This window comes from Pseudoliparis swirei, chromosome 8, assembly GCF_029220125.1.
Source record: "Pseudoliparis swirei isolate HS2019 ecotype Mariana Trench chromosome 8, NWPU_hadal_v1, whole genome shotgun sequence".
Taxonomy (NCBI): Eukaryota; Metazoa; Chordata; class Actinopteri; order Perciformes; family Liparidae; genus Pseudoliparis; species Pseudoliparis swirei.
In genome coordinates, this window is record NC_079395.1 from 17,256,341 (window position 1) to 17,270,426 (window position 14,086).

At 41.8% G+C, this 14,086-nt stretch overlaps 2 protein-coding genes and 1 long non-coding RNA gene across 5 annotated transcripts in view; 1 reads left to right on the forward strand and 2 right to left on the reverse strand.

The window, feature by feature from the left end:
* Positions 1-77: 77 nt before the first annotated feature.
* On the reverse strand, positions 78-2,762 carry LOC130197939 (insulin-like growth factor-binding protein 1). Its single transcript, XM_056420927.1, has 4 exons — positions 2,042-2,762; positions 1,406-1,542; positions 1,127-1,255; positions 78-1,029 (listed from the first exon to the last, which is right to left on the reverse strand). Exons 1-4 carry the CDS (start codon positions 2,388-2,390, stop codon positions 904-906), a joined length of 741 nt encoding a protein of 246 aa, XP_056276902.1. The 5' UTR covers positions 2,391-2,762; the 3' UTR covers positions 78-903.
* Positions 2,338-3,590, forward strand: LOC130197940 (uncharacterized). Its single transcript, XR_008832549.1, has 2 exons — positions 2,338-2,422; positions 2,756-3,590. It is a non-coding gene; the product is annotated as an uncharacterized LOC130197940 (long non-coding RNA).
* A 6,714-nt stretch (positions 3,591-10,304) lies between these two features.
* LOC130197934 (adenylate cyclase type 1-like) overlaps positions 10,305-14,086 on the reverse strand; it is a 51,172-nt gene continuing 47,390 nt past the window's right edge. Inside the window, exons 21-25 of one of the 3 annotated variants that reach the window (XR_008832547.1) lie at positions 12,677-12,789; positions 11,532-11,684; positions 11,017-11,418; positions 10,806-10,919; positions 10,305-10,716 (exon numbers count right to left, since the gene is read on the reverse strand). The gene's annotated coding sequence lies outside the window, so the exon portion shown is untranslated. Of the gene's footprint in view, positions 10,717-10,805; positions 10,920-11,016; positions 11,419-11,531; positions 11,701-12,676; positions 12,790-14,086 lie in introns of all 3 variants that reach the window. The other 2 variants (XR_008832546.1, XR_008832548.1) reach the window with 2 other exon arrangements.

Consider the following 14,086-nt stretch of genomic DNA (forward strand, 5'->3'; position numbering starts at 1 on the left):
CTTGCTTTCTCCCGCTGTGTGTGTGGGAAACGAGACTCTTTGTTGGAGGAAAACAAAACAATTTAAACACAACCCCATTGGGATTAAATAACATTTTAATAACATGTACAGAATTAGAAGAATATACACATTGTTTCAACACAACCAAGTTGGATAGCAGCCTTTACAAACAAACAAACAAACTCACACCGAGTGGACGATAATAAATACTTGAATAGATGCAAAGGAAGGAGGCGTCTGGCTAAGAGCCTGCTCTAAACCCGAGGACCTGCAGGGACCGGTAGAGGTAGACACACGCGGCCCATCCCGGGCCTCGCGCCGCCGGGATGAGCGCGGATGTGTTTGTGCTCGGCCACCGTGGCGCATACTTGCGGCACTTTAAGTATTTCCCCCAATACCCATTGAGGAAACGCCAATGGAGATACATTCAGACAATGTCAACACGTGGAATGAATGAGCGGCTGTGTCATTCTCACTGCTGCCGTCCTGAATGAATACACGAAGACTGGCCCTGAACCTCTGGAAGGGGCCTGGCAGTGCGAAGGACTCGTGGTTTCTTTTTGCGCAATGGAGTTATTTAGTGAGAAACACAAAAAGTATACAGTGTTGCCCTATTTACAATCGGGAAGAGAGAGAAGAAGAAGAAGAAAAAACATACGGGCAAACATATAAAATGACAAATTGTTAATGCTATAAGAATAAATAAGTCTCGATACATACATCATGTAAATAATATGAGTTTCCCTCTTCCCAAATAGGATTTGACATTTCGTGTGAATGAGTGCGTTTTAGTGTGTGTGTTCGTGTGTGTGTGTGTGTGTAGAAGTCAGTTCATCAGGGGGGGGGGGCTGACACTCCTTTTGTGAAACATGTTGTCGGATGCGCCTGCAGCGCGTCCTTCCTCTACAGAGTGACTTCCTGGTGGCACTCCGAGTCGCTCGGCAGGTCGCTGGACTCCGAGAGCTTCTTCCCGTTCCAGGGTGAGACGCACCAGCAACGCGCGGGTGGCCCGACCAAAGAGGACTCACACTGGTGGAGAGAGAGGGGGAGAAACCACGTGAGCACACCAGCCGGCATTGAGGATGACTCTTTATCTCTCGCCTTGTTATTTCCGGTTCCCTCTCACCTGCTTGGCCTGGTAGTAGCCGCGCCTGTCGCAGTTGGGCAGGTAGAAGGTGGTGAACTTCTCCCCGAGTTTCCTCTGCGAGCTGGAGATCGCGTCCACTGCTGCGCGCAGCTCCACGTGACAGGGACCCTGCGCGCGCACGAGACACGGACAGTGAGAACGGCAAGTACACGGATGGCACACGCGCACACAGATAAAACAAATGCACCCCGATTATCACCACGGCTCCTCGAGCGCGCCCTCTAGTGGGCTGGTGACGTCACGTGTACTTGCGCTCACCTCTTGCATGAGCTTGTTGCGGATGGCGTTGACCTTGGTCCTGATGCTCTCGTGGCCCTCAGCGGGGTCTTGGGGGTCCAAGGGAAGGTTGAGGCCCAGCAGGTAGTGCAGAGAGCCCTGGTCAGACACAGCTACCTCTGTACACGTTGGAGAAAGTATACGTTTTGACTTTTCTCCACGACAAAATGTCCAAAATGTTTTTTTTAAAGTCATTATTATAGATAGATAGATAGATATATACTTTATTAATCCCCAAGGGGAAATTTGTCGTGACAGTAGCAGCACCAATAAACCAAACACACAAGAATAAAAAACAAAACACAAAATATAAGAAACAGGGATGAAAGATATAGAAGTATACAAAGTAAAATGAAAGTAAATACAAAACAAAACAAAATATATATGTACATATACAACACACAACACCAATGACAAATCAAATACAAAATATTAAATATAGACAGTGTGCAAAAAGCAAAGTGTGTATATGTGCAGATGAAATGAAATGTGTGTGTATGTAGTGCAAACAAATGAAATGTGTGAAGTGCAGATCAACATAGTGTAAATATTAAGTTATTATTATGCATGTATTGTGTTGCTTTGAGGTGACTTTGTGCCATTTTCTTGAGACTGTACCTTGGCCCAGGTCCTCGGTGCAGACCCCCTGTCCTCTGGTCAGAGCGTGGAGCGGCTTGGCCTCTCCGGGCCTCGGGGTGCAGCGGAGGCCCCCGCCGCAGTGGGCCGTGTGGACCCCGCAGGACGCTCCCTTCTCCAGAGCGCAGGCCATGCAGCAGCCGCAGCCAGACTCACGGCGCACCTGTGCGCAATCCGTCGGGACGGCGGGACATCCGGCGAGCGTCTCCTGCGTACAGGCGGCGCAGCGGATGGGCTCCGGCTCCAGCACCGGGGACGACCTCACCGAGGCCAAGACGGCCAGAGCGGCCGCTGCCGCAACCAGCGTCATCTTCTCATGTAATCCGGGCATCCTCGGACAAAACGGGCTCCTCCTTCTCAGACGTAAAGTTGATTGATTTTGCACTTATCACAGACAACGTGTCACAAGTGGCTCTGCAGGTCTTCACTTTTGCTTCTAAACTGATTTCTCCGATGCCGCGGTACTTATACGAACATCTGGCCCCCAGAGGAGTTAATGATTGACACGCTGTCGGCAGATGTGAAACATCTTTTGACAAAGCATGCTTTGATCGGTGGATGACCCTATAGGCATGACGTGCAGAGAGCCAGGTTCACCAGGTCTGCAGTCAATATTGACTCTGGAACACAAAGTGATTGTACATCATAACAACCCTGTTTTCGTATACAGATCTTCGTGTTTTTCCCCTTTTTGAGGTTTGAAAACAACCACGCGAGGACGCCCGTTGAAGGAAACGCAACGCAGTGGTGAAGCATGGCGTCCACCACGAGGAGGAGGACTGGGTGCGCGCGTGCAGGCTGTGCGAGGAGCACCGGTGGGGGTGATTACTGTTGTTGCTGACTGACTGTTGTCTTGTGAAGTAACACTGATTGTGCGTTGACGCTGTTTTCCCACTGAAATCCTGTTTGTCCCTCCGGTGGGGAAGGTTCCCGTTATCGGGCAGACAGATAAACAAGACCATTTCCCTCTGACGTTGCATAACCCCCACGTTATGGATTTCTTCTGCTGGAGTCACAACATGTTTGTCTGAAGAGGGACGCTTGTATTCTGGTGTGTTCTAGTATATTCTAGACGGGCTCCTCTGCAGGCTTTAATGACTCACCGAACGATGAGGCTAGTTTATCCCCTGGAAAAACAGAAAGGAACAAAAGTGTATCTGTACGCAATGATGGACGATCAAAAACAGACTTTCTGCTGGTAATAACTGGAATAGTCTAGAATCAGACACATCCTGCTCCCCAGTCGCAGGACAGACGTTATCCTCCTGAGAGCCAGCCCATTCCTTTGTGTCCTCTGTGGTGGACATGTTGGTTTTGCATCTCTTCTTTGACTCATTTGAGTTCTCCTCTCAAGTCCTGCTGTACGCTCTAGAGGACATCTTATATACATACATGTATATATGTATTTATATATAGTATATATAAGAGGACATCCTATCAAATATTAATCATTATTTCTAACCTTGTCAATGTCTTGACTATATGTTCTATGAAATGTTCAATTCATTTGATAAATAAAAGTGTGAGTTTTCATGGAAGACACGAAATTGTCTGGGTGACCCCAAACTTTTGAACGGTAGTGTATATATGTATTTATATATAGTATATATAAGAGGACATCCTATTTACATACATGTATATATACATGTATATATGTATTTATATATAGTATATATAAGAGGACATCCTATATACATACATGTATATATATATATAGTATATGTAAGAGGTAATCCTATATACATACATGTATATATGTATTTATATTAGGGCTGTCAATTGATTAAAAAAAATTAACTAATTAATCGCACATTTTGAAATTCATTAATCGCGATTAAAAGTTTGTTCTTCTTCTAAAGACTAAATCTTCTAAATCAGGGGTTCCCAAACTTTTTAGACCACGCACCCACTTCTACATCCCGACCGGGTTCACGCACCCCCAATTCCCCACACCGTAAAAAAAAAACGCAACAGAATGCAAGAGTTGTTGACGGGGGCACCATCGCAAAATGATTTTTCAAGTTAAGGAGTTGGTTGTTAGCAACACTTGAAACACATTGTGTCGTGAGAAGACATAGAAGAACAAAATGACATGTTTTCTATTAACAATTACAATTTATTTTCATTTACAAAATAATAGGAGCCAAAAATGCCATATAATAAACAACGTACTAACCTCGACCGTTCGGTCATGCCGGGAAATATCAAACTTCTGTAAAAACATTATAAGGCCTCGATCTGATATTTCCCAGCATAACATCACTCTTGGTTAGTAAGAAGCTATTACAAGTGTTGTTTTTTTCTTGCGTTTACTCTTTTCACCCTCTGCAATTACTCATACAAGATTGATCTTTGTAAAACTGGAACAGACAAAACAAAGAGAAACATACCACATAAAACAATGTGGCACATGGATAGCATGACACCGAGAGCTATTGTTAGCATAGTTTAGCTGCTCTGATCTAGCTGTGAATTATTGTGACATTTATAAAATAAATTAATAAATTCAACATACTATCGAAATTGTCTAAATGGCATTTATAAAACAGATCTCTCTCTCTCTCTCTCAAACATGACGTCAGTAAACAGCTGGACTAGACTTTGAAATCACGGATTTCGGGAATTTGTGTTTGTTTATTTTTTTTAGGAAACGTCGGACCAGTTGTGACGTAATATTTTCAGTTGTGGTTAATTTATCACCAAACAACGTCAGGGGACAAACACCGTCATGACTCATGACCTGTGTGTCTGATGCTGCGGGTCAGAGGAGAAGGAGGTGCACCCGTTTGGTGGCGCGAGGAGCACTGCGCGGAGGAGGAAGTGGAGGAGGAGGAGGAGGGAGGGGCGCGGCGGGGGGGTGGGGCTGGTGCGCGCCGCGGAGCATGTCAAGGCGAAATTCTCACAAGAACTCCAATAAATGCCCCGACAGATATCCAAACACATTTGGGAGGACTTGATGACAGAGACTATTTTGTATTCTTAAATACTTATTAATGAAGAAAAAAAATTGTCTCCAGCAAAAAGGGCACTTTTCTCATCAAGGGCAAAAGGGCTGGTGCTTGAGCACCACTAGGGGTCTATCTGTGCACGTGCCTGGTATTGAGCACCCCTGCATTCAAACATTAAATAGCCGAGAGTTTTTTTCAGCGTAAGAAATACGATGTGTGGCGGGAGTGCGTGAGTTAAGACCGAAATGACACTCGAGAGCCCTGAGAATGTTTAATATTAATTATTACACCATTAGACCACCATTAAATTTTTCCTCTCGCGCACCCCCTAGAGGCAGCTCGCGCACCCCCAGGGGTGCGCGCACCACACTTTGGGAATCCCTGTTCTAAATGAACGACTAATCCCTTCAGACAGCGTGTATTTCAGACACTTGTTTAATTGTATTCTTTTTTAAAGACAAAACTTCACACAGAGCTGTGTTTTCAAAGAGGCTCCTACCTATAAAGTGCCAGTGAGGTATTTAATATCGTGGATGATAAATTGTTTCTTCAGTGAAACATCCAGATTAGTAAACAAAGGTGTATTAGAGACCCCATTGGTCCTGTCATCTTTAACATTGAACAGCAGCAGAACCAGTGGCCTTGGTAAACTGACTGACATTCAAATATGTAATGTTACTATATATACTATGACTTTTATTTTGACATATTTTGGCATCCTATACTATGACCTTTATTTTTGACATATTTTGGCATACTATATTATGACCTTTATTTTGAGATACTATTTAGACATATTTTTGCATACTATACTATGACCTTTATTTTGACATATTTTGGCATACTAAACTGACTTTTATTTTGACATATTTTGGCATACTAAATATGACCTTTATTTTGACATATTTTGGCATACTATACTATGACCTTTATTTTTGACATATTTTGGCATACTATGACTTTTATTTTTGACATATTTTGGCATACTATACTATGACTTTTATTTTTTGACATATTTTGGCATACTATGACCTTTATTTTGACATATTTTGGCATAATATACTATTACCTTTATTTTGACATATTTTGGCATAATATACTATTACCTTTATTTTTGACATATTTTGTCACACTAAACTATGACTTTTATTTTGGCATACTAAACTATGACTTTAATTTTGACATATTTTGGCATTCTATACTATGACCTTTATTTTTGACATATTTTGTCATACTAAACCAGGCATACTATACTATGACCTTTATTTTGACATATTTTGGCATACTATACTATGACTTTTATTTTTGACATATTTTGGCATACTATGACCTTTATTTTGACATATTTTGGCATAATATACTATGACCTTTATTTTGACATATTTTGGCATACTATACTATGACCTTTATTTTTGACATCTTTTTGCATACTATGACTTTTATTTTGACATATTCTGGCATACTATACCATGACTTTTATTTTTTGACATATTTTGGCATACTATGACCTTTATTTTGACATAATATACTATGACCTTTATTTTGACATATTTTGGCATACTAAACCAGGCATACTATACTATGACCTTTATTTTTGACATATTTTGTCACACTAAACTATGACTTTAATTTTGACATATTTTGGCATTCTATACTATCACCTTTATTTTTGACATATTTTGTCCTACTAAACCAGGCATACTATACTATGACCTTTATTTTGACATATTTTGTCATACTAAACCAGGCATACTATACTATGACCTTTATTTTTAAACGCCTCTTCTCAAATTATTTTAGATTTTTTGTTTCAAGTTTTTTTTTGTCACTGTCAGGGCTTGAACGCAGGACTTCGTGTTCACCAAACACGCGCTTCAACACACTAAGCCACAGCTCCTACATGAAGTTTCCTTTTCACACTGCATCAAGTTCTCTTCTCTACCAAAAGTCCAAAACCATAAAATTCAAATACACGATCCGATTCGATTTCTTTTTTTTCATCGAGCGGAGCAAAAAAAAAAGTCACCTGCACCTTCCGCCCCGCGTCACCGACACGTCGCCCTCTGTTTCTCTGTGAATATCGAGGAGCAGACGGGAGGAAGGAGGCGGACTGCCGCCGTTTGACACTCAGAGGAGTGCAACAACTTCAACGACACCGGAAGTAAACAAAGTTGCGTTAATTGCGCTAAAATATTTTAGTGCGTTAATCGCGGCCAAATTAATCGCATAGATTAACGCGTTAACGCTGACAGCCCTAATTTATATATAGTATATATAAGAGGACATCCTATATACATACATGTATATATGTATTTATATATAGTATATATCAGAGGACATCCTATGTACATACATGTATATATGTATTTATATATAGTATATATAAGAGGACATTCAATTCAATTCAGTTTATTTGTATAGCCCAATTTCACAAATTACAAATTTGTCTCGGAGTGCTTTACAATCTGTACACATAGACATCCCTGCCCCAAAACCTCACATCGGACCAGGAAAAACTCCCAAATAACCCTTCAGGGGGGAAAAAAGGGAAGAAACCTTCAGGAGAGCAACAGAGGAGGATCCCTCTCCAGAATGGACAGAACAATAGATGTAATGTGTACAGAAGGACAGATTTAGAGTTTAAATACATTCAATGAATATGACAGAGTGTATGAATAGTTCGTAGTAGGCATATTCCACGATGGAGACCTCCACGATCCATCAGGCAGATGGAGGTAGAGAGGAGTGGGCGGAGTCTCAACAGTGGGCGGAGTCTCAACAGGACAGTGGCGTAGTCGGAAGCAGGAATTCCACGACCCAGACCTCGATGATCCATCAGCAGATAGGATCTATGCCGTCTCATAGGGTCCGATGACCCCATGAGACGTGAAGTCACAAGGACTCCGGGGAGAAAGCAGAGTTAGTAACGTGTGATTGAGAGATGAAAATTCATCCATAAGGAGAGAAAAAAGAGGAGATAGGTGCTCAGTGCATCCTAAAACGTCCACCGGCAGCTATAAGCCTATAGCAGCATATCAAGGGGCTGGACCAGGTGAACCTGATTCAGCCCTAACTATAAGCTCTGTCAAAGAGGAAGGTCTTAAGTCGACTCTTAAACGAGGTGACTGTGTCTGCCTCCCGGACTGAAGGTGGAAGCTGGTTCCATAAAAGAGGAGCTTGATAACTAAAGGCTCTGGCTCCCATTCTACTTTTTAAGACTCTAGGAACTACAAGTAGTCCCGCATTTAGTGAGCATAGCTCTCTAGTGGGGCAATATGGTACTACAAGCTCCTTAAGATATGATGGTGCATCACCAATCAAGGCTTTGTACGTTAAGAGAAGAATTTTAAAAGTGATTCTTGATTTTACGGGGAGCCAGAGCAGAGCAGCTAGTGCAGGAGTGATGTGATCTCTTTTCTTAGTTTTAGTGAGAATACGAGCTGCAGCATTCTGGATTAACTGGAGGGACCTAAGAGATTTATTAGAGCAGCCTGATAAGAATAAGAATAAGAATAAGAATATACACTTTTATTAATCCCCAAGGGGAAATTAGTCTTTCATTTTTAACATAGTTTAGTTATTAGGAGCAGTGGGCTGGATATGCGCCCGGGCAGCAAGGGTTCAGTGCCTTGCTGCTCACAACACGACTTGCAACTAATGGGGAGAGCGGGATCGAAACGAACCAACCTCGTGCGGTTGGCCCCTCCTACCCCACCACTGAGCTAAAGCCGCCCCCGCTGATAATAAGGAGTTGCAGTAATCCAGTCTCGAAGTAACGAACGCGTGAACCAATTTTTCTGCATCTTTTTGAGACAAGATGTGCCTGATTTTTGAAATATTACGTAGATGAAAGAATGCAGTCCTTGAGTACAATGAATACAACAATCCAGATGATGAATCATTTAGTGTAATAGTCAAGTTGAATGTATTATTGGTTTAATATCACTCTACAGACATAATTTCTTAGTTTATCTTCTATATTTTTCTGTCTTTTCACACAAATTGCCCTGAGGTCCACTAAAGTGGACATGCTGTAAAATTTAAAATCAAAATAATTTTCAAAATGTTTAAATTGTAAGATGTTTATTTAACTCTAAACAGGTAGGAGATCCAAAAAAATCTGAAGTTGGAAGACACTATTTCCCCTCAGTTCCCAGGAGGAAGGAGCTTTCCTTAATTCTATTGTTCAACATTTGAAAAAAGGCATAACACACACCTTTGCAGAAAAAAAAGGAAAAAAAAGACGGTCAATATAAGGTCCCTCACACTAACGGTTCCCTCGGTGTAGTATTTGTCATCGTGCGGCCATCTGCAGAAACCTCGACTGACATTCACACAAACACACACATCTACATGACCCCGAGCTTTACTCTTTGCAAAAGAAAAGAAAAAGTCTCATTTGGAGTTATCCACTCACCCAAAATGTGCAGGACTACCACAAATTATGAATATTCATGACCAGGAGTGACCAATAACAAGGAGGATAGAAACTCACAGGTTTTTATAACGACCGTCAAACTGTTGTTGAACTACTTTATACTTTTACCTCACCACACGTGAGAAGCAAATATAGCCTTTTGCTTCAATAAATGTAGTTGATTGTTAAAGTTATTAGAAAAATAACATTTTATAAACAAAACAGAAAATTAGCTTTATAAAATACAACTTTTTAGACATTAAAATACTCAATACATAGAGAACTAGAATGGGCACTCGGTAGAGCGCATACCTTCACATATCCAAAGATTGGGCATTGAATTATGAACATGTTGGCATTAGTTGCCAATTGGATACAAATTTACCGTGCTATGGTAAAAAGAAGATGTTGACTTTTTCATGATCTTGACCTTGACCCGATCGATCCCAAAATCTAATCAAATGGTCCCCGGATAATAACCAATCATCCCACCAAATTTCATGCGATTCGGTTTAATACTTTTTCAGTTATGCGAGTAAAACGCATACAAATAAATAAATAAATACACGGCGATCAAAACATTACCTTCCGCATTTTCAATGCGAAGGTAATAAATATCCCCCTTTGACCAACTAATACTGTAATATAATATTATCCTGTAATATAACTTAGGCCTACTGTACTCACAAGGGCCATTTGTCATCATAACCCCTTTGATACTTTCACTGAGGTAAACATTTTAAGGCAGGATATTTGGGTATTCGTTCTACTTGAGTAAAGGATCTGAATACAACCACCACAGAAAAGAGACTTGAGAAAACGACACATGTGATGAGCCGTGGTGGCCTGACCCAAAATAAATATTTGATGGACACGCAGATATAGATGCAGCCTTTGGTCTCTTTTATTATTATTTATCTCAGATAAAGTCTATGTTGCACAAGTTCTCTCATTAAGCATTTCTGATATGAGATACACATGAAAAGAGAAAGAAAAAGAGGAGTGTACAAAAACAACAAATAATATGACCTTGACATCAAGAGCGAGTCGACGCTTCATGTTTGCCTCAAGAGCACGGAGCTGTTTTTTGTGTGTTTAGTGATGACGACAAAGAAGCAGAGGCACACGGACTTTACTCAGGGCCCGCCCGCAGAAATGTTCCCGTCCAGAGGCCCGACGGGCCGCCGCAGCTTCCACCTTGAGGAGCGGCGCTACTCCACCAGCAGCTGGTGAGTCGTGGCCTCTTCGATGTTGACCATCAGGTCCGCCACCCACCGGGGGAACGGCTCCTCCTTCAAAACACGTCGGAGGGCATCGGTGAATAAAAACTCACGTCAAAATCTGCATTGCAAATTTGTTTCCGCTTGGAGCGAACACTCACAACCAGGGACCTTCTCTTCTTCCTCTTCGTCTTCGTCTTCTTCACGTTGCTCTTTCTCTTCTTCTGCGCTGACGGTTTAGCGGTTGTATTTTTTTTCCATTTGTAGACCTTAAACTACAACAACAACAACAGTGCATCTGTTTTCCCATTTGAGTTGCCTGATATATTTGGTATGTATATTAAATTAAAGCCCAGAGAACAACAAGCTCACCTTCATCTTCATCAGCCTCAGCTCATCTCCCGACCTCGTCTGCCGAGGCGGTGTAGAGTCCACACTGGGACCCCCCGGGGTGTGTGTGATCCCGTCTGACTCGGACAACTCGGCCTCTTCCTGACGATTATTCTCGGTAGATTGGACGAGAGAACTCTCCTCGCTGAGACGAGACCTCCGCCGAGGTCTCAGAAGCCTCAGGAGAGAACATCCTTCGCTCTCTTCTTCGCTTCCATCTTCTGCCATCACCTCGCCATTCTCCTCCTTCTCCTCCTCATTCTCCTCATCCTCCTCCTCCTCCTCCTCTCCCGTGTCGCTTCTTTCAAATTCATCTTCCCTCTCTGACTCTTCCTGTATGGGGTCCAGATGTGGCCTCTGTTCCCCCATTTTCTCTCATGTGATCTTTAAAGTGCAGAGCAGAATTAATATAAAAAGGTCCATTTAGTGATGCGCGTTAGAATAATAATGACTCATAATGACATCACATATTCTAAACACAGTGGTTTGAAACTTACATGTAGCTGCTGAACGTCTCTGTGGCTCTTCTGGAGTGTCAGGCTGTCGTTAGTTGATTATTGAAATCAGGTGTGGAAGCTTGATTGCAGACAGGTGGTCAGTGGATGTGCTCCCAGACACAGCAGCAGTTTGTATATAATCAAATCAGTGTGCTGTAAGACACGTCTACTGAAAATCATTTATATAAATGGTGACTTGGTATATTACAATGACACCACACAACAATATTTCCACGTAAAATTTCAGTTCATTTGTCAGACTCCAGTGGAAACAGTCGTGTAATGAGCTCTGGAGCTCTGGAGGGAGGTTAACAACATTGTATATGCATATCTAAAAATACTAATGACTTAATATTTGTGTGTGACGGAGACGGAGGTAAACAAAATGATATATGTATATAAAAAATATAAAATACTAATGACTTAATATTTGTGTGTGACGGAGAGGGAGGTTAACAAAATGATATATGTATATAAAAAATATAAAATACTAATGACTTAATATTCTTGTGTGATTGAGAGTCTTTAAGACAATTCAACATGTATGAAACTTAAAGGCGCAGTACTCAATATGTGAACATTCACTCAGAATACTTTAGTGTGAATCAAGTCGCGTGCATCTTTTCTGTAATCGCTCCACCGCCTTGGTGGTTGGAGACGCGTCACCATGGTAACCCCGCGCCAACCTCACGATGTCCGAATGGTGATTTGTGAGAATCGTGAAGTCTGCACTAATTCTAGAAATCCACAACGCTAAAGCAAAGTGGAATCTTTAACCCGAGTTGAAGCGTGCTTTGTTTCATACTCAGGTTCCCAATATCGATCATATAAAATAAATAATCCCATCCTGTTTCAGCGTGCGACTAAATAATGTGTTGGTACGGGGTTATGGACGCAGCCCTTCACGTCCCTCCTGACCCGATCACACGATCCCATTATCAATGTACGTGTGCATTTTGTTTTTGGTTTGAATTCTGCATCCCTTCGTTTGTTATTTATTAATTAAACTAAACACTAGGAGAAGTGTAACAAAGGGCAATGGCCTCTCAAGTAAATCATTGTCTGTAAGATGATGAAGAAAAACATTGCAATAAAGTAGTTAAATGTGATTTGTTGGGCGGGGTAGGGGGGGGGGGGGCACACACCTGTGACCTGTGTAGGCTGGGTCTCTGACAACGGCCCTAGGTTTCGTTTCCAACATGCATCTTTTCCTGTGTGCCTTTCTTTCTCCTTCCTTCTCTGTCATTCTCCAGCTGCTCTAATAAAGAGTAACAAAGAAAACAACAACAAAAATAAACATCTTTAGAAAATCAATTATTTGGCTTTAAATTCCTCTAGAAATCAGCAACTGCTCATAACCAACTAAACTCAGAACATTGTCTCTATTTTCCCTCAAATTAGTTCCATAATACAAAGTTCTTTCAAGGAGACGTCATCTGAAATGCTAAAAAATTGCATTTGTTTCAAATAAAGAAGTGACAGAACATTTCTACTGTTTTCATGGTTGTTGGAATTATATTATTGACCCCTCTGAGGCCGGCCGACACAAGGGGGAGGTATTTCTGAACCATCATTCACCTTGGATTATCTTCATTGATTAATGTCAACGGCAGCTTGGGAGACACGGAACTTTCTGTCGAGTAAGAACCCCGTCAGGACAGGATACAGCCACAACTGTTGATGTATTTCATACCAAAGCAAAAATAATTCCTGTACTGTACTGGAATTGTTTGAGCAAGCCCGCTGTGTGTTGACTTAACTGTTACACCGAGTGAACCCGAGATAAATTGTCCGTCAACGCTGGAAAAACAGTTTTGAATCCCCCCCCCCGCTCAGCGTATGTGACAGTCCACCGTTAATAAACCATCATAAACCATAATGAACCATCATAAACCATCATAAACCATAATGAATTCAATTCAATTCAATTCAGTTTATTTGTATAGCCCAATTTCACAAATTACAAATTTGTCTCGGAGTGCTTTACAATCTGTACACATAGACATCCCTGCCCCAAAACCTCACATCGGACCAGGAAAAACTCCCAAATAACCCTCCAGGGGGGAAAAAAAGGGAAGAAACCTTCAGGAGAGAACAGAGGAGGATCCCTCTCCAGGATGGACAGAACAATAGATGTAATGTGTACAGAAGGACAGATTTAGAGTTTAAATACATTCAATGAATGTGACAGAGTGTATGAATAGTTCATAGTAGGCATATTCCACGATGGAGACCTCCACGATCCATCAGGCAGATGGCGGTGGGGAGGAGGAGTGGGCGGAGTCTCAACAGTGGGCGGAGTCTCAACAGGTCAGTGGCGTAGTCAGGAGCAGGAATTCCACGACCCAGACCTCGGTGATCCATCAGGCAGATAGGATCTATGCCGTCTCATAGGGTCCGATGACCCCATGAGACGTGAAGTCAAAAGAAAGCAGAGTTAGTAACGTGTGATTGAGAGATGAAAATTCATCCTTAAGGAGAGAAAAAAGAGGAGATAGGTACTCAGTGCATCCTAAAACGTCCCCCGGCAGCTATAAGCCTATAGCAGCATATCA